The sequence below is a fragment of the Schistocerca americana genome, chromosome 1 (genome assembly GCF_021461395.2).
Source record: "Schistocerca americana isolate TAMUIC-IGC-003095 chromosome 1, iqSchAmer2.1, whole genome shotgun sequence".
NCBI classification, from domain to species: domain Eukaryota; kingdom Metazoa; phylum Arthropoda; class Insecta; order Orthoptera; family Acrididae; genus Schistocerca; species Schistocerca americana.
Window position 1 is genome coordinate 549,769,764 of NC_060119.1, and position 23,191 is coordinate 549,792,954.

The following is a 23,191-nucleotide window of genomic DNA, read 5'->3' on the forward strand; positions in this document are numbered from 1 at the left end:
TTAAATGTTAAAGGTGGATAAAACATGTTCATCAAATGCTTTTGTAGATCCCCTGCCTCAAGAGCATAAGTGGTGGAACATCTGAGGGGAAACCTAGAGAATATTTTATGTAAATTTCCTGGTCATGTCATAATAACAGTCAGGTTCTAACTTAGCTATAAACTGGGAGGCTCAAGTCATTAGAATGGGTAGTAGGGACAAGGAATCATGTGAAATTGTTCTAAGTGCCTTATCCAAAAATTACCTTGAGCAGAGAACTGACTCATGAAGACATCATCATACACCAGCTGGTGGCAAAACGACCTGAATTTTTCAACTCAGTTAGTGCAGAACAGGGAGTCAGTGATCATAAGACCATTACTGTGTCACTGAATGTGGCTGTAAATAGGAAAACAAAAGGAAGGTTGAAAGCTCTTTCTGTTTAGAAAGAGTGACAAGAGACAGATTTCTGATTACCTGATATGTTGACATGAAAATTTCATCTCCAGGACTGACAATATTCTGCATCAATGGAAAAAGTTCAAGAGAATCATACAACAAGCTTTTGACAATTATGTGCTCAAAACATTGTGAGGAATGAAAAAGATCCACTGTGTTTTGCCAACTATGTTATAAAGCTGCTACAAAAGCAAAGAGAACTTAATCACAAATTTAAACGTAACCAAAAAACACCATAGACAAACAAAAACTAAACACAGCCAAAATTAGTGTAAGGAGGACTAAACACGAAGGTTCAATGAACTTGAAAGGGAAATTCTGTTTACCAACTTCACAGAAAATCCCAAAAAAACTTTATTGCCTTATGCTAACTTAGTAAATGGATCAAAGCCATCAGTCCAGACACTCTGTAACCATCATGGCATTGAAACATAGAATGACACAGAAAAGGCCAAAATACTACATGTATTTTTCTAAAACTGTTTCACATAGGTAGAGTGCACTGTATTTCCTCCTTTAAATAGTCACAGATATGACAAAACTGATGCCGAACTAAGCTATGAAGGGATAGAAATACCACTGAAATTGCTCAAAAAAGAAAAGGCTTTTACAGCTGAAAGGATACCAATTCAATTCTGCACAGAGTATGCAAAAGAACTTGCCCTCTTCTAGCAGCAGTGTACCCATCTCCAGAGAAGTGAAGAGGTTGGGGTTGGGTTGATGTGGAGGAGGAGACCAAACAGCGAGGTCATCTGTCTCATCGGATTAGGGAAGGACGGGGAAGGAAGTCATCCATGCCCTTTCAAAGGGACCATCCCGGCATTTGCCCGAAGCGATTTAGGGAAATCGCAGAAAACCTAAATCAGGATGGCCGGATGTGAGATTGAACCATCATCCTCCTGAATGTGAGTCCATTGTGCTAACCACTGCACCATTCTCATTTTCAAGATGGGTTGTCGAAAGATGGACAAAACAATAAGCCTATATCTGACATCAATCTGCTGTAGAATTTTGAAACATGTTTTATGCTCACATATTATAGCGCTTTTGGAGACAGAAAATGTGTTCTGGAGAAACCAACATAGGTTCTAGAAACAATGACTTTGTGAAACCCAGCTCACTCTGTTCATCCACAAGATTGAGAAAGCTGTAGATAACAACACCCAGATAGATGACATGTTCTTTGACTTCTGGAAGATGTTCAATACAGTTCTACAAGCCACCAAATGTACACAATAAAAGCATACACAATATCAGATAAGCAACATGATTGGATTGAAGAGTTTTCTAGCGAACAGAACACAGCATGTCTTTTTGAATGGCAAGAAGTCTTCAGGAGTAAAAGGAACTTCATGCATGCCCCAAGGGAATGTTATAGGATCATTACTATTCACAATATATGTAAATGACCTGAAAGATAACATCAGATGTTCCATGAGGCTATCCATGGATGATGCTGTTGTATACACAGAAGTTGAAATGCTATAAAATAGTAGTGAAATGCAGGAGGAACTGCAGAGGGTCAGCACTCAGTGCAGGGAGTGACAGTTGGCAACCAGCCGCTGTGGCTGAGCAGTTCTAGGCACTTCAGTCTGGAACCACGCTGCTGCTACAGTCGCAGGTTCGAATCCTGCCTCGGGCATGATTGTGTGTGACTTTTTTTTTTTTTTTTTTTTTTGTTTGTGGTTTTAGGGCGCAAAACTTCTATGGTCATTAGCGCCCAGCCCGTGACTTAGGAAACAGGAAAAAACCGAAATTTAAAACCAGCAGCAATGGGAACAAGGTCATAAAATTTGAGAAACTAAAAGCAGAAGGAATGCTTAAAAATCCACTACAGTAAGGGGTTGGTTGTCCCCAAAAAAAAGCTTCAAATAACTGAAGTCATTTCACTGTCACTAATAAACTGGAGAACGCGGTCGGCTGAGCGCGTGTCATCTGCTAAAATCGACGATAGATCAGGCGATAGCTGTAGACGAGAGCGTAACTGATTAAAATAGGGGCATTCAATTAAAAGGTGTCTGACCGTCCACAGCTGAGAGCAGTGGGGACAGAGTGGGGGAGGATCGCCGCTTAAAAGATGTCGATGGCTAAAAAGACAGTGCCCTATCCGGAGTCTAGCTAAAATTACCTCCTCCCGACGACGCGTTCGGGAGGAAGAGGTCCAAGCGCAAGGAAGGGCTTTCACTTCCCGCAATTTATTATGGGGAAGTGTTGACCAATGCGCATGCCATAAATGAGCAACTTGGTGACATAAACCGCTCCGTAGATCGGTGAAGGGAAGCGACTGAATAGCTGGCCGAAGAAGAGAGACTGCAGCTTTGGCCGCTATATCGGCCGCCTCATTCCCACAGATACCAGCGTGTCCCGGGAGCCAGAGGAACGCCACTGAGACGCCCCCCAGGTGGAGCAAGCGCAGACAGTCCTGAATCCGGTGGACCAGAGGGTGCACAGGGTAAAGAGCTTGGAGACTGAGGAGAGAGCTGAGAGAATCTGAGCAGATTACGTACTGTATCCGCTGATGGCGGCGGACGTAGTGGACAGCCTGGAGAACAGCGTAAAGCTCCGCAGCATAAACCGAACACTGGTCGGGAAGCCGAAAGTGATTTGGGGTGTCGCCAACAATATAGGCACTCCCTACACCTAACGATGTTTTCGAGCCGTCGGTGTAAATAAATGTGGCGTCAGTCATTTGTGCACATAGAGCAGCAAATGCCCGACGGTAAACAAGTGTAGGGGTACCATGCTTGGGAAATTGACATAGGTCACGGAGCAAGCAGATCCGGGGACGGAGCCAAGGCGGTGCTGTACCCCAAGTTGTCAAGAAGGTTTTAGGAAAGCGGAAGGAAAGAGAATGGAGCAGTTGATGGAAGCGGACTCCCGGGGGTAGTAGGGAGGAGGAGCGGCCTGCATACCCTACATCAAAGGAGGCGTCGAAAAAAAGGTCATGGGCTGGATTAGCAGGCATGGAAGACAGATGGCTAGCATAACGACTCAGAAGGACTGCCCGCCGATTGGACAGCGGAGGTTCAGCAGTCTCAGCATAGAGGCTTTCCACAGGGCTGGTGTAAAAAGCTCCAGACACTAAACGTAATCCACGGTGGTGGATAGAGTCGAGACGCCGAAGAATAGACGGCCGAGCAGAGGAGCAGACTATGCTTCCATAATCCAATTTCGAGCGCACTAAGGCGCGATAGAGGCGGAGAAGGACCACTCGGTCCGCTCCCCAGGAGGTACCATTCAGGACACGGAGGGTGTTAAGGGAACGCAGACAGCGAGCCGAAAGATAGGAAACGTGGGAGGACCAGCACAGTTTTCTGTCAAACATAAGACCCAAGAATTTAGCGACGTCGGAAAACGGAAGGTTGACAGGACCTAGATGTAAGGAGGGCGAAAGAAACTCCTTACGTCGCCAAAAATTAACGCAAACGGTCTTACTGGGTGAGAAACGGAAGCCGGTTTCGATGCTCCACGAGTGGAGGCGATCGAGACATCCTTGAAGACATCGTTCAATAAGGCTTGTCCGTTGAGAGCTGTAGTAGATCGCAAAATCGTCCACAAAGAGGGAGCCCGAGACATCAGGAAGGAGACAATCCATAATTGGATTTATGGCGATGGCAAAAAGTACAACACTTAGCACAGAGCCCTGGGGTACCCCGTTTTCTTGGGAGAAAGTACGGGAGAGAGTAGTGTTCACCCGCACCCTAAATGTGCGCTCTGCCATAAATTCGCGAAGAAAAAGGGGCAACCGGCCTCGAAAGCCCCAAGAGAACAGTGTGCGGAGGATGCCTGTCCTCCAACAAGTATCGTATGCTCTCTCCAGATCAAAAAATATGGCTACCGTTTGGCGTTTCCGGAGAAAATTGTTCATGATATAAGTGGAGAGAGCAACAAGATGGTCAACTGCAGAACGATGCTTTCGGAATCCGCATTGGGCAGGTGTTAAAAGACTGCAGGATTCCAGCCACCAAGCTAAACGGTAATCCACCATACGCTCTAAAACCTTACAGACACTACTCGTGAGAGAAATGGGGCGATAGCTAGAGGGGAGATGTTTGTCCTTTCCAGGTTTCGGAACGGGAACGACGATAGCTTCCCGCCATTGTCTGGGAAAAGTACTGTCGGTCCAAATTCGATTATAAAGGCGAAGGAGGAAATGCAGACTATGGGTGGATAAATGCAGCAACATTTGGACATGGATACCATCCGGTCCTGGGGCGGAGGAGCGAGAAGAAGAGAGGGCATGTTGGAGTTCCCGCATGGAGAAAACAGTATTGTAGCTTTCGTGATGTTGAGAGGAGAAAGCAAGATGTCGCACTTCCGCTGCACGTTTCTTCGGGAGAAATGCTGGCGGGTAATTGGAAGAGCTCGAAATCTCAGCAAAGTGCTGACCCAATGAGTTAGAAATTGCGACGGGGTCCACTAAGGTATCATGCGCGACAGTGAGCCCAGAGACCGGGGAGAAACTAGGCGTGCCTGAGAACCGTCGAAGCCGACTCCAAACTTCCGAGGAGGGAGTGAAGGTGTTAAATGAGCTAATAAAGAATTTCCAGCTTGCCTTCTTGCTATCGCGGATGAAGCGACGGCATCGCGCACGGAGCTGCTTATAGCGGATACAGTTGGCCAAAGTAGGATGGTGACGGAAAATGCGAAGAGCACGTCGCCGCTCACGTATTGCGTCATGGCATGCCTCGTTCCACCAAGGAACTGGGGGGCGCCGGGGCAATTCGGAGGTGCGTGGTATTGAATGTTCCGCAGCTGTAAGAATAACAGCGGTAATATGTGTGACCTCATCGTCGACGCTGGGAAAGCGACGGTCATCGAATGTCGCTAGAGACGAAAAAAGTGTCCAATCGGCTTGGGCAAACTTCCAGCATCGCGGGCGCATATATGGCAGTTGAGGCTGCAGTCTAAGGACACATGGAAAGTGGTCACTCGAGTGTGTATCATCAAGGGCGAACCATTCGAAGCGCCGAGCTAGCGGAACAGTACCGACCGCAAGGTCCAAATGAGATAAATGTGTCGTGGAGGCAGACAAAAATGTGGGGGCCCCAGTGTTGAGGCAAACTAGATCCGCTTGGTGGAAGATGTCTAGCAATAGGGAGCCACGTGGACAAGGATGTGGAGATCCCCAAAGCGGGTGGTGGGCATTGAAGTCCCCAACCAGCAAATAGGGGGGTGGAAGCTGACCAAGAAGATGAAGGAGATCAGCTCGTGCCATTGGTGTGGACGATGGAATGTATACAGTACAAAGAGAGAACGTGTATCCAGAAAGAGAAAGACGGACGGCGACAGCTTGGAAGGAACTGTTTAAGGGGATTGGGTGATAATGGAGAGTTTCATGGAGAAGAATCATGAGTCCTCCATGTGCTGGGGTGCCTTCAACAGACGGGAGGTCATATCGGACGGACTGAAAATGAGGGAGAACAAAGCGGTCATGGGGACGCAGCTTTGTTTCCTGAAGACAGAAGATGACCGGCGAGTAGGATCGTAAGAGGATCGACAATTCATCCCGATTGGCTCGAATGCCGCGGATATTCCAGTGGATAATGGACATAGGGTGAACAGAAAATTGAAGACTGTGACCAAGGTCGCTGTCAACTCAACGACTGCTCAGAGCTTGCGACCGACAGCATGGAATGGCATTCAGCCGAAGGCAGAAGATCCTGATCCATAGGTTGGTCAGGAGCAGCTCCTGCCACCAGCGATCGGCCGGTTGACCGGCCGCCAGCAGTGCGCCTCGGCGACACAGAGGACGGCCGAGGGCGATTTCCGCCAGGTGGTGCTGTAGATGGGACACGCCTTGGCGGAGAAGGAGAGGAACTGGGTTTCGTTGTAGCCTTCTTGGAAGTATGATGTTTAGATGAAGGAGGAACCGATGGTTGTGAAGTTGCGGTACGTAAAAACTCTTCACGAGTATGCTCTGTTTTCGAAGACTTCGTGTCTGACTTGTGGGCTCGACATTTAGCAGAACCCGACGAAGGGTGAGCCCTAGAGTGGGCAGGCGAAAGCGGGGAGGTTGAACGGGCGATCTTTGCACTGGCCGATCTGACGACCATGGCACTAAAAGTGAGGTCGCAAGTCTGCGTGGCCGCCTCCTTTGTTGGCCGAGGAGAAGCAAGGACAGTGCTGTATTTTCCTTTCTGAGGCACGGTGGGCTGTCGACTGGAGAATAATTTTCGAGCAGCAAAGGTCGACACCTTTTCCTTTACTCTGATCTGCTGGATGAGCTCTTCGTCCTTGAAAACGGGACAATCTCGAGAGGAAGCAGCGTGGTCACCCATACAGTTGATGCAGCGAGGGGATGGAGGTGGACAAGCACCCTCATGGGCATCCCTGCCACACGTAACACATTTGGCCGGATTGGAACAGGACTGGCTGGTGTGATTGAACCGCTGACACCGATAGCAACGCGTAGGGTTTGGGACGTAAGGGCGAACGGAAATTATCTCATAGCCTGCCTCGATCTTTGATGGGAGTTGAACTCTGTCAAATGTCAAGAAGACAGTGCGGGTTGGAACGATGTTTGTGTCAACCCTCTTCATAACCCTACGAACAGCCGTTACGCCCTGGTCAGACAGGTAGTGCTGAATTTCTTCGTCAGACAAGCCATCGAGGGAGCGTGTATAAACGACTCCACGCGAGGAATTTAAAGTACGGTGCGGTTCCACCCGGACAGGGAAGGTGTGTAGTAGTGAGGTACGCAGCAATTTTTGTGCCTGGAGGGCACTGACTGTTTCTAACAACAGGGTGCCATTCCGTAATCTGGAACAAGACTTCACAGGACCTGCAATTGCGTCGACACCTTTCTGAATAATGAAAGGGTTGACCGTGGAGAAGTCGTGACCTTCGTCAGACCGAGAAACAACAAGGAACTGTCGCAACGATGGAAGAACTGACTGTGGCTGAGACTCAGTGAACTTACGTTTGTGAGCAGACAAAGTGGAAGGTGAGGAAACCATTGCGGAAGAATCCCCCATGATTACCGGCATCTCCGATGGCGCGCTCCTCCCTTGTGGGGGCCCTCTCTGAGGGCACTCCCGCCTTAGGTGATTGTTCACACCTCAGGTCACACCTCCCGACAAACGGACGGAGGGACCAATCGGCACTTTCGGAAGGTATCAGCTCGGGTAATCACCCCTCCCTGGGCCTGGCCGTTACCAGGGGGTACGTACGTGTCCTACCTGTCTACCCGGGGCGGGGAATTACGCGTTACCCCGTCACCGGCTACGCATGGAAGTGCGTGGGTCGGCCTTCAGACACGCACAGGGAGGAAGAAAGAGAAAGGGAAAGGAAAGAAGAGGGGGTCTCAAACGCCGCAGCGGAGAAAAGGGTAAAGAGAAGAGGTAAGGAAAAGAGAAGGACAAAGGAAGGAAGAAGACATACAAGCAAGGAAGGCGAAGAATGCGGTACATTTATAAGCGTCCGTCTCCGGACGTAGGCGCAAACCATACTCCCAGAGGGGGAGAAAGTGAAGGAAAGAGCCAGAGGTGAGGGGGGGGGGGGGGGGGGCGAAGACAGGGGATGGGGAAGGATGCGGAAAGGGAAGGTATGCAGCCCGGAAAGGAAGGAAGGCCACATTAGCTCGGGGCCCTGTGCTCGCTACGCACGTATCCACAAAAGAGTTGTGGATCCCCTGGGGGGGATTGTGTGTGATGTCCTTAGGTTAGTTAGGTTTAAGTAGTTCTAAGTCTAGGGGACTGACGACCTCAGATGTTAAGTCCCATAGTGCTTAGAGCCATTTGAACCATTTTTGACAGTTGACACCCCCCCCCCCCCCCCCCCCTACCAACAAAAACAAATGTAACATTTTATGAACACAAAGACTGCAAGACCCTTCACTGTATGATTACATGATTGTTCTGCAATCAAGGGAAGCAGTTACTTTCAAAATGTATCTAAGAGTGTGCATACGGAATGATTTGAAGTGGAACAACCACAAAAAATTGATCCTTGGTCAGGCAGATGCCAGACTGACATTCTATGGAAGAGTCCTCAGGAAATGTAGTCCATCAACGAAGGAAGTAGCATATAAAACATTCATTTGACCAATACGTGAATATTGCTCACCACTCTAGTATCCGCACCAGATAGGATTAATAAAGGCAAGAGAGAAGATCCAAAGAAGAGCATGTTTCATTCCGGGTTCATGAGTACCTGACTACCTCCATAGGCAGATACTGCAAGACGAGTATCCTGCGTCATGGTGTGGTCTACTGTTACGTTCCAAGAGTCTATTTTCTTAATGAATGAACCAATACATTGGTTCCTCCTATGTATATCTTGTGGAAAGACCACGAAGATAAAAATTAGAGACATTTGAGACCACACGGAGGCTCATCAGCAATTGTTTTTCCTGCAAACCATAGCAACTGGAACAGGAAATGGGGGAAGTTACATTGGTACCTAAAGTACCCTCTGCCACACACTGAAAAGTGGCTTGTAGAGTATAGATGCAAGTGTAGAAAACTTGCATTCCTGGTGCTGTGTGTTAGCTAATTCATTTACAAAATGAGCACTGACATTTTATATAGCGTTCCTTTAATTTTGCATGCCTGTTTAACTTCTTGTATACTTTGTTTTTATCTGTAGAACTGGGTGTATATCTACAGTCAATTTGCACAAAAACTCCATATTTTTATTTAAAACTCCATATTTTTATTTAAAGCTGTATGAACATGACTGTCTAATACCAACAAGATGACAAGGGCATCTGCCGCTGCCACCACACATTATGCTGATGTTTTCTTTATTTTTCTTTGAGTTTCATACCTGATATTCTTTTCCTTAAGTTTTATATCCAATGCTCAATCATTCATTATACAAAATCACTCACTCATACAAATCACCAACAAATGAGATGTGAACTGATATCTAGTAGCTAAGAAAAAACATGTCAGCAGAAATTGAGGGTGAATTTAGAGACACTTAAAAATTTATTTAACAGGTGGGTTAATACATAAACCAAGTTTCTCTTGAATTTAATCCTACATTTCAATACTTGGACAACTGGACGATTATTTCACATGAATAAAAATCACCTCCAGTAGTATAAGCAGAGCTACAGATTTAAGAAATTGCCTTATTATCTATGTAAATTTTTTTGCTATGAGAATTTGAAGACACTGCTCTTACCCGCCCATTGATATACCCGTTGCTGCTAAAGGAACATTTGGATTGAGAGTCTGCACATGATGAATAACAGCTGACAGATCTTCACAGTTCGCAGCACAGTATGTTCGAGGTGTCTGGAAGATACAAACATAACTGGACTATGAGAGAATTTTTAAAAATTCAGACTATATACTCATGATTCGGGGAACTGAAAGCAAACACTTGACTATTTCAAGAACTCTTGTCCAGTGATTAGAATAATAGTTACATTGTATGGCCAAGAGGCAATATTTAAGCAGATTTTATAGCAACCATCATTCCCTTATTTTCCCTTGACAAATAAGGAATCAATCGTATAAATAGCTCTAATCTTGGAAATCCAGAATCATGATACTTGCTAAATATCTTTAATTACATCTACACAAAACTACATTTGGTATGGTTATTTATGGAAATGGAGAATAAATATCTGAGGATTTACATATATTTGATATGTTACCTGTGCTTGGGCCACATTGAACTATATTGTTATCATACCTATCTGTGCAACATTTGGCAACAGAAACATAATCATCAGTGTCAGGTGACTATGAGAAAAGCTGTGTGAATATGCTCTACAGTGCATGTTCAGTATAATTATGCAGAATTCTTGACCAACTACATTTATTAAATTAATAGAATAATATTCCAAATTTGTTACAAACACTGTTTCCACACTGTTTTGCACACAGTTAATATATGTAACAATTATTTTTGCTAAGAGTTAAGCTCCTAACAGGCACAATGTCTATTTTAAAGCTCGCAGTACAGATTTTTAGAACTGTAATCACTTACATTTCTTACCACAAACCTCAATTGTTCGCTACAGAAAAGTCTGTATTTCACTGTGCATGATAACAATTTTGATACAGAATCTCTCAACTTCTCTGGCAGCAAGGTTCGTTCAAATACTGTATGAAATAGCAATTAGTTTTCAACTGTACTACAACAGCCCATCGGGGGAAATCAGAGTGTCATCCCAAAATTTTGCCAGAAATTGAACATACTGACCAGAAACATGTGCATTAGTCAGAGGTGGTTTCACAACTGGATCCTGGTGACGATTGTCATGTTAGCAGGTTGAGGCACAAGGCTGACTGTATCAGGAAATACATATGCTGGTTTGACCTTGTTTAAACATAATGTTGTGGTCTTGTCATGTAATAACACTGTGCTATGTCTCTTCTTTTCACTATCTGGTGAGAGCCAATATATGGTGGCTAAAATGCTGGTTAGACACCATATGCTCAAAACACTACAAAGGGCACAATTTTGCAAGTCCTGATGAATGAATATAAGAGTGGAACTATGTCTGGAGATCAGTTAAGACCAAATGTAAGCAATATGGACATGCAGATGTGCAACAAAATCTGACAGGTTAACATCAATAGCTGTGTGGCAATCACATTGACAAATTCACCAGGCAAGCGCAGTGGCTCATCACAAAATCAGTTCAGCTGCAAAAGCAATGAAACTGACTTTATACATTGCACAAAGGCAAACAGAACCATCTGAAGTACAGGTGTCCAATGAGTCATACAGCACCTTAAAGCAGTCACAAGTGTACAATGACATTGCTGAACCATGCCATGGCTTGATTGTCACTTGTGGTACAATGATGGTTGGTACCACAAAACTCGAGAAATACCTCTGAATCAAACTGCTGACCATGGTAGCTGAAATGAGAAAACCAATTTGACATAAAAGGTATGGACAGTGTCTCTACTGTAATGTGTGCAACTGGCATCATTTCTGGTCAGCATGTGACATGGTCTGTCACTGTTGATAAAATAATAGGAATATAGGAATTGCCCATCAGAGGGTGGCAGTGGACCGAATATATCTATGAATACATGAGCAAAACCCATAATAGTATTTGGAAAATTGCCTACATGCACATGTATGTGGTGCACTACTTTGTGTTGACAGGCAAAGCCTGCATGGGCCCTCATGTCAGACCTTCTGAACACCAGGCACCACAAAATGCTCAGTGACCAAATGTGTTGATTCTCTACCTTTAGAATGAATATGATTATACAGGCTGCCAAAGGTATGACATCGAAATTCGGTTAAAGGGAACAGTTGAGGCTTTCCAGTGGATACATCACAATGGAGTTGCACTGTTAGGAACCCACATAGAAGACATGCTTTGTTGGTGGTCCACAATTTTTGCATTTTTTACCGTGATAAATTGATGGTGCATTGTTCATCTTTGGCACGTTAGAGTATAAGTTGTCTCACATTCAACTAAGCAAAAAATCCAAATTGTCTTTTGTGTGAGATTACATGTCCCAGGTAGCTTAAATCGAAATCCTAAGATTCTAATATTTTACTGTTTGTATCGCTTTTGCATAATATTTTATTGTGTAAAATTTTGTGTAAGTCCTGATTATATAGTGTGCTTCTTCAAACATTTGCTAGTGCTGCAAGAACTTCATATTATGTCATCAATTCTAAATTTAATTTTTGTTTTTTAGAAAATTTTGGCCACATTGCCCTTATTTGTGAACATTTGTTTCCTAATTTAATTGTACAGTGTACATTTAAAGTATATATTCAAGATTTATCGATGCTGCCTAGTGCGTGTGCTTTTGTACAGTTTTATAACAATGAAAATAATCAGTTATTGACAAAATAAACAGACTGATTGTAAACAGATTGATTAAAAAAATCTACTCACCAAGCAATGGCAGGGGAACATGACATACAAAAGGGTTTATTTAACTTTTACAGGCTTTCGAAGCCAGTGGCTCCTCCTTCTTGCACAAGAGTTGAAGGGGATGGAAGAGGGGGGGAAGGAAAATGACTCGAGAGGTTTAGGAAAGGGATACAGTTCAGAAAAGTCACCCAGAACACTGGGTCAGGGGAGACTAACCAGACGGGATGAGAAGGAAAGACTGATGCTTTATTACTCTCCTGAACTGGGGTTCTGGGTGACTTTTCAGAACTATACCACTTTCCCTGAACCTTTCCAGTACTTTTCCTTCATCCTTCTTCCTTCCCCTTCAACTCTTCTGCCAGAAGAAGGAGCCATTGGCTCTGAAAGCTTATAAAAGTTAAAACATTTTGTGTGTGTGTTTCCCTGCCACCACTTGCTGGGTAGATTTTTTATCCATACATTTGTACAGTTTTAGTAGTAGTCTCTCTGTACAAAAAAATCTTTCTCTCAAAATTTCAGTGAATATCTATACAAATAAACATACATTTCTGAGAATTTTTGACAGTTATGAGTGTTGTGCATAGCATATTTCTTAGTAAAAGAGACTTTGTTATATACAGTTACCATAGCATATATTATAACTAACATATCAGGGTTACATTCAGATGTCTTTTAACGGGGTACACTTTCTGCATTTTTTTTTACATTAATGCGATTTTCAAGTTTGTTAATGACTATAAACTGTGAAATGGTTCAGGAAACTAGCAAATTTTAAGCCAAATTTTTCTATTGTCATAAAATTTCTCTTTTCCGTTGTTAATCCCTTCAGTCCTTATAGGCAACTGGTGATGTTAGTAGCATATAGGACCATGTGTTCAAATAGAATCAGCAAGCTTGGTTTTCTGTTCTGTAAAATATTGCACCATACACAATGCAGTCCCACTGTATATGCTGTTCTCGGGCATGGGATGAGTTAGTCTATGTTTGTAAGCAGCTGGAAATTTTCTGGACTACTTTCAAGCATTTGTACGCTTCTAAGAAAGGATATGTTGGGAGGGTTACCAAGAATCATGTATGAGAGGTAGCAAAGGTACCTCAAGTACTGTGGATGCTGCCTATATAGCAAATACAGGAAGGCGTGCCTTTGACTTGCATGCCAATGGTAGGTCTCTGGTGCCCTACGCATTGGAGACAGGGACCAGGGAGAACTCTAGGTGTTAAACCCATTCCCCTCAGGTCAACGAATCTGAGGTGCTGCCTTCCACTGAAACTGAGGCAGTGAGAATCACTTCACCTGATGGGGAACATGTTAACTTCCATGTCAAAGGGAGGCAAAAGCTAGAGGGTATAGGTCTACTTATTGTCTACAGCTTAAACATCCTGTGAATAATGGAACCTCTTAGAGAAATGGCAGCAAGGGACAGAAAGGAACACATTGTGCACTCAGTGTGTGTACTTGGTGGCCCCATTCAAATAGTCAAAGAGTGTGTTCCAGCTGCCATTGAGGTAACAGGATGTAACCAACTATGGATTTTGGCAGACACTGTAAAAAAGGTTGTCAACTGTCCGGGCTCTGATGTCACAGTTGGATCATTCCAGTGGTAAGAAGAAAAGCCTAGCCTTGCTCATGGAGTTTCAACAAAGCACACAGTCTGCACTCTTGCTTCCAGAACTGATTGTGGCCCCCTGGTTCTGAATCTAGTGGAAGGCTCGAACCAGAGATATGATTTTAAGGTGCGCAGGCATCCACAGCATAGTTGATACACAATAAAAATGTTCTTTAAAAATTGTGAAAATCTTCTAAAAAACTTCTGGAAACAACATTACCTGTTGATAATCCTTTATTCTGAGATTACACATGACTGGTTTTGTGATATTGTAATTATACCTTCAGGTGAAAAATATAGCTAATTTAACATTAGGCATCCCAATGTTTGGATGGTATTTGACATGAGCATGGACAGTTAAAATCGATGCTAAGTAACCCAGAAAAAGAAAACCAAAATTAGTAGTTGTAGGCCATGTAAGTGAACTCTTAGAGTTATGTTTGTAGACTAGTGCTGCAGATCTGGTGAAAACAATAAGAAGCCACATTTTGTGACCTGGCTATGCCTGTAGTAGAAAGGTCGACCTTCCTGCTGCAGGCATAGTCATGGGCACTACATGTCGCTTCTTGCTGTTTTCACTGGTTTTGCAGCACTGTCCTACAAAACTGACTTGCAGAGCTCAGTTACCCAGTCTAAAACAAATAATTTTGGTTGTCTTTTTGTGGGTTACCACCGATTTTAACTGGCAATGCTAATGTCAAGTGCCATCTGAAATTTTGGAAACAATACCAATTCAATGGCCTAATGGTAAATTAGCTAAATTTTTCAACTTCAAATGCAATTAAAATATCATGAAATGGGCAGTGTATAATCTTAGAATGAAGGATTATTGACATTTAATGCAGTTGAATGAAAGACTTTTGAAGTGTCTTCGAGAAGCTCAAATCCCCTGAGACAGAAGTTACAAGCGAGACTGAGCACAACCCAGTATCAAGAGTGAGCATTAACTTACAATTGGATCCTTTTATCAACCACCAGACATGCCCAGTTGTGACTGAAAACTTTTAGAAGACAACTTCAATTCACTAATGCACGAGTTCCTCTAACATACTTCTGTTACCATCATACTGTTGTGATCAATGGAGGAGACTTTAACCATCCATCAATCAATTTGAAGAATTACTGTTTCTTATATGAGAGAGGTCTGCCTCTGTAGTCAAGTGGTCAATGCGACAGACCCTCATGTAGGGGGCTTGGGTTCAATTCCCAATACTACTAGGGATTTTTCCCTGGTGGGAGAAGTGCACCAGGGAGCAGTCTGACTTGTGGTGCCAACTGAGGAGCTACCTGATTGAGAGGTAGCAATTCCAAGGTCAGATCACGGACAATGGCTGGGAGTGTGGCGTGCTGATCCCATGTGCCTCCATACCACATCCCATGATGAGCAACTGAGGATGACAAGTTTGTTAGTTGACTACTACTTGTCTTCAGAGCCTGATCAAGGGGTTCTCTTTTTTCCTTTATGTGAGAGGGCAGTACTAACAGCTTCTTTGAAAACTCCCTAGAATACATGCTTTGAAACACCACTCACAATGGAAATATGTTATATCTAATGACAGGAAACAGACTTGGCGGCACTGAGGGTGGCTACACTGAAACTAGTATCAGTGACCATGAGTGGTTGTTACAACAATGATTACCAAAGTGCAAAGAAAATTAAAACAAGCTGGAAGATTTATATGTTCAGTAAACTACATAAAGAGACAGTGGCTTTATCTCTCAGTGAGGAACTTGAAACATTTAGCTCTGACAGAAGAACTATGGCCAAGTTTAAAATATTAGTTAATTATGCTATCAATAGACCTGTACCTAGAAAGTCAGTTAATGATGGAGGGGCCCTCCATGGGATGCAGTCATTATAAAGAAAGGAGACTACTGCATATTATATATAAAAGAAAGCACGCAGTTGTAGACAGGGAGATGCTGAAGGAAACATGTTTGGTTGTCAAGAGGGCAATGCATGAAGACTTAAAAATCTACTGTAGCAGTATATTATCAAAAAATTTCTCATAAAACCTGAATAAATCCTGTTCATATGTAAACGTTCTTAGTGGCTCACATGTCAGTGTACAGACATTCACAGACAAGATGGGAACTTAAACTGAAGTTTGCAAAATGCTAAACTCCATTTTCAAATGTGCTCTTACAAAGGAAAATTCTGGAGTACTGCCTCAGTTTAATTCTAGTACCACTGCAAAGATGAGTGAAATAGATATTAGTGTCAGTGGAATTGAGGAGCAGTTGAAACAGTTAAAACTGAACAAAGCCCCAATGCCTCATGGAATTTCTATCATATTCTGTAGTACACTTGAAGCCAAGTTAGTTCCTCTTTTAATCATAATATACATACTTCGAACAAAAAGTCATGTTCAGTGGTTGTAAGAAAGTACAGGTCACAACCATCTACAAGAAGGGCAGCAGGAGTGAACTATTATTGACATTCATTTGTTGCAGAATCTTAGAACACATTCAGAGTTCAAATGTAATGAAGTATCTTGAACAGAATGATGTCCTCCATGCCTATCAGCAAGGATTCCGAAATAATGGATCAACTGAAACCCATTTGCACTTTTCACACATGAAATCCTGAAAGCCACAGGTTAAGGCAGTGAGGGAGATGCAGTATTTCTTGATTTTCAAAAGTCTTGTGTCTGGATTTTTGAGTTTTGGTGCAGTTCACATAGTATGTTCTCTTAGATGGAGAGTCATCGACAGATGTATAAGTAACTTCATGTGTGCCCGGGGAAGTGTGATGGGACCCTTGCAGTTCATGTTATACATTAATGACCTCACAGACAACATTAATAGTAACCTCAAACTTTTTGTGGATGATGCATTTATCTTCAGTGACACACTGTCTGCAAAAAGCTGCTCAAATACTCATTCAAATCTTGATTCGATTTCAAAGTGGCAATTTGCCTTTAATGTTCAAAAATGCAAAATTTTGCACTGTTCAAAACAAGGAAGCTGTAGCATCCAGTGACTACAATACCAACAAGTCTCAGTTGGAATCATACAAATATATGAGTGTAACAAAATGTAGGAATATGAAATGGAACAATAACAAGCTGAGTCATAGGTAAATGAGATGGCAGAGTTATAACCACTTGTAAAATACCAGGGAAAAGCGATCAGTCTACAAAAGAGATTGCTTACAACAGTAAAAACACAACCTATCTTAGATTACTGCTGAAGAGTGTGGGATCCGTATCAAATAGGTCTAACAGGACATAATGAAATTATACAAAGAAGAGCAGCAAGTCTCTGACGGCACTGCCATCTCATCTGCAAACCTGAGAGTTTTTATTTCTTCTCTCTGAATTTAGTTCCCATTCCGAATTTATCTTTGATTTTTGTTATTGCTTATTCAGGGGACAGACCGAATTACATTAGCGAAAGGCTAAAACCCTGCATAGCTCCCTGCTCAACTACTACTTCCCTTTCATGTCCTTTCTGCAGAACTCTCACTGATTTTCCCAGAGATCAGATTTCTTCCAACTTTTTCATTCTCCTGTAAACAATTCATGTCAGTATTTTGCAACCAAGATTTAAACTGATGGTTTGATAGTATTTACTATAGTCAGCATCTGCCTTCTTTGTTCCTGAAGTCTTATGGTATATCATCTGTCTCGTATATTTTGCACACAGTTACAATAACTTTGTCTTGGCTGGCCCTTCCAAGTATCACACTAATTCTGAGGGAATGTCATCTACTCCAGGGGTACTATTTCACTTTGAGCTTTCAGTGCTCTGTCAAATCCTCCTCGCAGTAACATATCTCCCATCTCATCTTTACCTAATTCACGTTTCTTTTCTACGATGTTGTCATTATGTTCTTTTCCTTACACAGACCCTCAACACATTTCTTCTGTCTTTCAACTTTCCCTTCATAGCTTAGTATTGACTTGCTATCTGAGCTGCAGCTATTCGTGGTTGGTTGGTTGGTTTGTGGGATTAAAGGGACCAGACTGCTACGGTCATCGGTCCCTTTTTCCAAGTACTAAAAACACCCACAGAGAATAAAAACGATTAACAGAATAGAGCACAGACGACACAGAACAAGAGAAACTGAGACAAAGACCAGGCAAAACGAACTAAAATCACACAGAGTGTGACGGTGGTAGGCCGACCATAGAAATAAAAAAAGGAAAAGCCAACCACTTAAAACACATTACAAAAATCAGTTTAAAACCGGAGGCCAGAGGCCAGAATCAACACAAAACAATAAAGGAAAACAGAAACACTCAGATGAAAGAATAAAAACCCCCTGCCCTAATAAAACGTAAAACTAAGGCACCCATAACAGGGTCATCAGATAAAATGGCAGGGAGCGTATCAGGCAGCGCAAATGTCTGCCTGACCACAGCTAAAACGGGGCAGGCCAACAAAATGTGGGCCACTGTCAAAGCCGCCCCGCAGCAACATACAGGAGGGTCCTCCCGGCACAGTAAGTAACTGTGTGTCAGCGGGGAGTGGCCAATGCGGAGCCGACAAAGGACGACTGAGTCCCTGCGGTTGGCTCGCATGGATGACCGCCACACAGTCGTCGTCTCCTTAATGGCACGGAGTTTATTGGGCGTGATCCGATCGCGCCATTCAGCGTCCCAAAGCGCCAAAAAACATTTTGGCGGAGGACTGCCCGCAAATCAGCCTCTGGGAGGCCAACATCCACAGACGGTTGTCTCGTGGCCTCTTTCGCCAGGCGGTCAACATGTTCATTGCCCGGGATACCGACATGACCGGGGGTCCACACAAAGACCACAGAGCGGCCGCAATGCGCAAGAGTATGCAGGGACTCATGGATAGCCATCACCAGACGAGAACGAGGAAAACACTGGTCGAGAGCTCGTAAACCGCTCAGGGAATCGCTACAGATAACGAAGGACTCACCTGAGCAGGAGCGGATATACTCTAGTGCTCGAAATATGGCGACCAGCTCAGCAGTGTAAACGCTGCAGCCAGCCGCCAAGGACCGTTGTTCGGAATGGTCCCCTAGAGTTAGCGCATACCCGACACGACCAGCAACCATTGAACCGTCGGTGTAAACAATTCCAGAGCCCGGATACGTGGCCAGGATGGAATAAAAGCGGCGGTGGAAGGTCTCTGGAGGGACCGAGTCCTTCGAGCCCTGTGCCAAGTCGAGCCGAAGGCAAGGGTGAGGAACACACCACGGGGGTGTACGCAGGGGTGCCCGGAAAGGAGGTGGAACAGGGAAAAACCCAAGTCCGCAGAGAAGCTCCTTGACACGTACGGCGATCGGACAACCCAACCAGGGCCGACGGTCTGGCAGACGGACGACTGACTGCGGGAACAGGACACGGTAATTTGGATGCCCGGGCAAGCTAAAAACATGGGCAGCATAAGCAGCCAGTAATTGTTGGCATCGTAACCGCAGTGGAGGGACACCTGCCTCAACAAGGATGCTGTCCACAGGGCTGGTGCGGAAGGCACCAGTGGCAAGTCGGATCCCGCTGTGTAGTATTGGGTCCAGCACCCGCAACGCAGAGGGGGATGCTGAGCCATAAGCCAGGCTCCCATAATCCAGGCGGGACTGGATTAACGCCTGGCAGAGCCGCAACAGGGTAGATCGGTCGGCGCCCCAGCGGGTGTGGCTCAAGCACCTCAGAGCGTTGAGATGCCGCCAACACGCCTGTTTAAGCTGTCGGATATGAGGCAGCCAAGTCAACCGGGCATCGAAAACCACTCCCAAAAACCTGTGTGATTCCACCACTGAAAGAAGTTCGCCGGCAAGATAAAGCCGCGGCTCCGGGTGGACAGTGCGTCGCCGGCAGAAATGCATAACGCAGGTCTTGGCTGCCGAAAACTGGAACCCATGAGCTACAGCCCAAGACTGCGCCTTGCGGATAGCAGCCTGTAGCTGACGTTCAACAACTGCAATGCCAGGAGAGCTGTAATAAAGGCAGAAGTCGTCAGCATACAGGGAAGCAGAGACAGAATTTCCCACGGCCGCAGCGAGCCCGTTAATGGCTATTAAAAACAGGCAGACACTTAAAACAGATCCCTGTGGTACACCGTTCTCCTGGACGTGGGTGGAACTATATGAGGCTGCGACTTGCACGCGGAAGGTACGATACGACAGAAAATTTCTAATAAAGATCGGCAGAGGGCCCCGAAGACCCCATCCATGAAGCGTAGAAAGGATGAGATGACGCCATGCCGTATCGTACGCCTTCCGCATGTCGAAAAGGACAGCGACCAGGTGCTGACGGCGGGCAAAGGCAGTACGAATGGCCGACTCCAGGCTCACCAGATTGTCGGCGGCGGAGCGGCCATTACGGAACCCACCCTGAGACGGAGCCAGAAGGCCCCGAGACTCCAGTACCCAAGTCAAGCGTCGGCTAACCATCCGTTCGAGAAGCTTGCAAAGAACGTTGGTGAGGCTAATGGGGCAGTAGCTGTCCACCTCCAAAGGGTTCTTGCCTGGTTTCAGAATGGGGATAACGATACTTGCCCGCCATTGCGACGGAAACTCACCCTCGACCCAAATACGGTTGTAATGGTCGAGGAGCCGTCGCTGGCAGGCCACTGAGAGGCGTTTCAGCATCTGGCAGTGGATGCTATCTGGTCCAGGAGCGGTATCAGGGCAAGCAGCAAGGGCACTGCGGAATTCCCACTCACTGAATGGAACGTTGTACGATTCTGGATGGTGGGTGCGAAACGAAAGGCTCCGACGTTCCATCCGCTCTTTAATGGAGCGGAAGGCCAGGGGGTAATTCGCAGAAGCGGAACTCATAGCAAAATGCTCTGCCAAGCGCCTTGCAACGACGTCGGAGTCTGTACAAACTGCTCCATTCAGTGAGAGCGCAGGGACGCATCGAATCTTGGCCCAGACCTGCGATGGAGTGACATGGAGGCCAATGGTGGACACATACCACTCCCAGCACTCCTTCTTGCCTTGGCGGATAAGGAGGCGGGCCCGCGCACGCAGCCGTTTGAAGGCGATAAGGTGGTCGATGGAGGGATGTCGCTTGTGACGCTGGAGCGCCCGCTGGCGATCTTGAATCGCTTCAGCGATTTCAGGCGACCACCAAGGCACAGCCCTCCGCCGAGGGGACCCAGAAGAACGGGGAATGGCAGATTCGGCGGCAGTAACGATGCCGGTGGTGACCGATTGAACCACCGCATCAATGTCATCAGTAGAGAGAGGCTCAATAGCGGCAGTGGAGGAGAACACGTCCCAGTCAGCCTTATTCATAGCCCATCTGCTAGGGCGCCCAGAAGAGTGACGCTGTGGTAGTGACAGAAAGATCAGAAAGTGGTCACTACCACACAGGTCGTCATGCAGACTCCATTGGACAGACGGTAAGAGGCTAGGGCTACAGATGGAAAGGTCAATGGTGGAGTACGTGCCATGCGCCACACTGAAGTGAGTGAAGGCACCATCATTTAACAGCGAGAGATCGAGCTGCGACAATAAATGCTCAATGATGGCGCCTCGACCTGTTGCCACTGACCCACCCCACAGAGGGTTATGGGCGTTGAAGTCGCCCAATAGCAAGAAAGGTGGCGGCAATTGGGCTATCAGCGCAGCCAGGACATGCTGCGAGACATCACCATCCGGTGGAAGGTAAAGACTGCAGACGGTAACAGCCTGTGGCGTCCACACCCGTACAACGACAGCCTCTAAAGGTGTCTGGAGAGGGACAGACTCGCTGTGCAGAGTGTAAAGGACATATATACAGACGCCACCAGACACCCTTTCATAAGCTGCTTGGTTCTTATAATAACCCCGATAGCCACGGACGGCGGGGGTTCGCATTGCTGAAAACCAAGTTTCCTGCAGAGCAATGCAGAAGAAAGGGTGAAGGCTGATAAGTTGGCGGAGCTCAGCTAGATGGTGGAAGAAACTGCTGCAGTTCCACTGGAGGATGATGATGTCCATGGCTGGGAAAGGCGTGACGGGACAGGGAAGGCAGATTACGCCGCTGGGTCACCTGCTGCCTCCGATTGAGCACCTGCGCTAGTGCTATTCATGGCGTCTGAGGGACCGGCGAGATCGAGGTCCTCAGCGGACGCCAGAATCTCCACCTCGTCCTCAGACGCAGAGCTGGAAGGTTGCGGTGGGGTGGCTGCCACCTCGAGTTCCTTGGGGTTAGTGCTCTTCTTCTTTGATTTCTCACGCTGCTCCTTGGGTTTAACTGGCTGGGAGGGCTTCACCGATTCAGTCTCCGGGACTGAGGAGGGTCGTGAAGCCCGTCGACCAGCTGATTGTGGGCACTTACGCCACTGTCGGTCGTCAGCCTTCCCGCTGGTGGAAACCTGGGAAGGCAGGGACCCAAGGGACCCCTTGCGAGAGTGAGAAGCCGAAGAAGTTGGACACTTCGCCGGCTTAGAAGCGGGGACCAACGTCCCCGATGGGGGGGATGGTGTTGCTCCTGAGGTAGGTGGCACAGGAGCAACCCGGTGGGTAGAGCCCCCCACTGGCAAGGGGGCAGGAGCAGTTGTACCACTCGTCGATCCGGCCGGAAGTCGTGAAACTGATGGGGCGAGCACAGGTGTTGTAGCAGCGGCGTAGGAAGATGTCATTCTCACTGGATGTAATCGGTCGTATTTCCTTTTGCCCTCAGTATAAGTCAGTCGGTCCAGGGTCTTATATTCCATGATTTTGCGCTCTTTCTGGAACATTCTGCAGTCTGACGAGCAAGGTGAATGGTGCTCCCCGCAGTTGATGCAGATGGGAGGCGGGGCACATGGAGTATCGGGATGAGATGGGCGTCCGCAATCTCGACATGTGAGGCTGGAAGTGCAGCGGGAAGACATATGGCCGAACTTCCAGCACTTGAAGCACCGCATCGGGGGAGGGATATAGGGCTTGACGTCACATCGGTAGACCATCACCTTGACCTTTTCCGGTAACGTATCACCCTCGAAGGCCAAGATGAAGGCACCGGTAGCAACCTGATTGTCCCTCGGACCCCGATGAACGCGCCGGACGAAATGAACACCTCTACGTTCTAAGTTGGCGCGCAGCTCATCATCAGACTGCAAAAGGAGGTCCCTATGGAAAATAACACCCTGGACCATATTTAAACTCTTATGTGGTGTAATAGTAACGTTAACATCCCCCAACTTGTCACAAGCAAGTAACCTGCGTGATTGGGCGGAGGATGCCGTTTGTATCAGTACTGACCCAGAGCGCATTTTAGACAAGCCCTCCACCTCCCCAAACTTGTCCTCTAAATGCTCGGCGAAGAACTGAGGCTTTGTGGAGAGAAAAGACTCCCCATCAGATCTCAGGCAAACTAAGAGTCGGGGCGAATAACTGTTACCTCCATCCTGAGACTTACGTTCTTCCCACGGCGTGGCCAGGGAGGGG

At 46.0% G+C, this 23,191-nt stretch overlaps 1 protein-coding gene across 1 annotated transcript in view; it reads right to left on the reverse strand.

Moving 5' to 3' along the window:
* Positions 1–23,191, reverse strand: part of LOC124605978 (phospholipase ABHD3) — a 68,492-nt gene that overhangs the window by 36,557 nt on the left and 8,744 nt on the right. Inside the window, exon 4 of the mRNA XM_047137946.1 lies at positions 9,571–9,683. Within this exon, the coding sequence (XP_046993902.1) occupies positions 9,571–9,683 (113 nt within the window). The remainder of the gene's footprint in view (positions 1–9,570; positions 9,684–23,191) is intronic.